The 2,089-nt window shown below is 43.9% G+C and overlaps 1 protein-coding gene across 1 annotated transcript in view; it reads left to right on the top strand.

The window, feature by feature from the left end:
• Positions 1–324: 324 nt before the first annotated feature.
• Positions 325–2,089, top strand: part of COMMD2 (COMM domain containing 2) — a gene marked incomplete at its 5' end in the record, with an annotated part of 2,006 nt that continues 241 nt past the window's right edge. The window contains 2 exons of the mRNA XM_009070796.1: positions 325–407; positions 1,469–1,642. Of these exons, the coding sequence (XP_009069044.1) occupies positions 325–407; positions 1,469–1,642 (257 nt within the window). The remainder of the gene's footprint in view (positions 408–1,468; positions 1,643–2,089) is intronic.

Below are 2,089 nucleotides of genomic sequence, written 5' to 3'. Positions count from 1 at the left end.
CCAGTAAGGGCCGGGGCGGGGGCTGTGCGGGGCGGGAACCCCTCGAGACCAAACCGCAGGGAGCTGCCTCCTCAGGACAGCCCCTGCTCTGCTCGGTACTCTGCCATAACAAACTGCTTTGGGTTCTTCCCAGTTCCTTTGTTCTACCGGTTTGCTTCGAGGCCTCTAACCTGCTATACATCACTATTTGAAGGGTTTGAAACCCTGTTTTTTTTCTTTTCGATGCCTATTTTGCAAGTTAGCATTGGATAAATTTGCAAGTTTGAGTCTTGTTGCAGTGGCAGTTCACAAGGAAGTAAAAGGCTGTTTGTGGTTTCTTTAAAGGAAAGCTGAATATTGGCGTTGACACCATTCAGCATGGAGTAGAAGGACTAATGTATCTTCTTACCGAGAGCTCCAAGCTTATGGTAAGGATTCCTTTGTGTAAGGAACGTGGGGATGCACTCAAGAGACATTTTCTGAACACTTAGACCTCTGAAAGTATGGTGAATGGGGATAATGTGATTCAAAACATTTTAATAGTATAATTTACTCCACATGGAGAAGCATCCTTCAGGATTAAATAACAAAAGTCGAGTGAGGATTTTGTTGTTCAGCTACTGAACAGGCTGTGGACTGGACTAACCCCCTGTTCAGCATTCCTTGTCTTTGTCTGAAGTGGTGGCTTTGAGAGCTATCTCAGTTCCTGGCATCAAAAGTTTGGGTGGGTGTGAGCAGGTACTAAAGGAATAGTACTTGGAAAATTACTGTTTCCGTTGGAGAGATTTGTAACTATTGATGTAGTAGAATGTTGTAGTAGACAGTGAATATGTGGATAAGGGATACAGAGACAAGGAATGCAAGGTTAAACTCGGGCATTGCAGGTGGGGAGGAGATGGAAATGCTGCAGGACCTTTCCTTAAAGCAAGGGGACTTGGCTGCCAAGTGAGAGTGTGTGGTGGTGGGGCATGGTTGGTGACAGACTGTGTTTACAGAGTGGAGCATTGTAGAGGTATGCAAATCAGTAGCAATACATCAACAGCTGTACGCCCCCTAAACTGTGGTTTGAGCTCTCTGTCAGGTCTGACTGTCCCTCTGAAGCAAACCCAATCCTCACCTGGCTGTTCGGTATGACAGTTGGATGATACAGTGAATAGGCAAACATTTCTGAGTCACTAAACTGTAATAAAACCATTTAATAAAACTTTAAACTGATGCACATCCAAGTCAGTTCATAACTTTTGCAGGAAACACTTCATTCACTTTCAGTGAAAACAAAGTAGCATACACACAGTTAGTGCCTTTTTCTGTATGAATTCTGAGTTGGTCAGGCATGTCCTAGAGCTGGATATTTGCTTTGTCCTAGGTGTAGAATTGTCCTTGGACATGCACCATAGCATGTGTGGTGTTTAGTTATGGTGTTACTTGGTTCTCAACAAATAGTGATGATTACACAGTTCCATATTAAGGCCTGAATTGTTATTTCTAGATTTCTGAGGTCGACTTCCAAGAGTCTATTCATGTTCTGGGATTCTCAGAAGAACTGAACAAATGCCTGCTCCAGCTGTACCTTGACAACAGGAAGGAGATCAGGACCATTCTTGGAGAGCTGGCACCAAGGCTCCCCAGCTACCACAGCCTGGAGTGGAGACTGGACGTGCAGGTGACTTCCCTGATTGTTATAGCAGTCCAGATTTTGCTTCATATTTTTTAAACACCATAAACAACTGCTGAACAATGTGACAGTGATTGAGGCAGCAGTTCCTCATGTATTTAAAAGTGACCTGACTTGGGTAGTGCCCCACAGACAGCCAGTTGTAAGGTGAACAAGATGTGCAGTGATGCAAAGGACTTGTTGCCTGACAGAAATTGAGTTCATGGCTCCATGGGTGCTTTAAAATGTGCTAAAAGGTTTTAACATGTGCTCAATGTATTTAGTCTTGACTATCACCAAATTTTCAGAAATACTATGAAAGCATTGATTAAAGTGGGTGATGTTCCTTAATGATAAAATCCATTAACAGCTTGTGTGTGTACTTAATGTGGATGGAGAGGGTTTCTGAGCAGTGCTCCAGGCAGGTCCTGCAGGCCTGGTGGGAGCTGCAGGCAT

The sequence above is a fragment of the Acanthisitta chloris genome, unplaced genomic scaffold (assembly GCF_000695815.1).
Source record: "Acanthisitta chloris isolate BGI_N310 unplaced genomic scaffold, ASM69581v1 scaffold45512, whole genome shotgun sequence".
Classification (NCBI taxonomy): domain Eukaryota; kingdom Metazoa; phylum Chordata; class Aves; order Passeriformes; family Acanthisittidae; genus Acanthisitta; species Acanthisitta chloris.
Note: the sequence above shows the minus strand (reverse complement) of the source record. Positions and strands in the feature narration are given on the sequence as shown.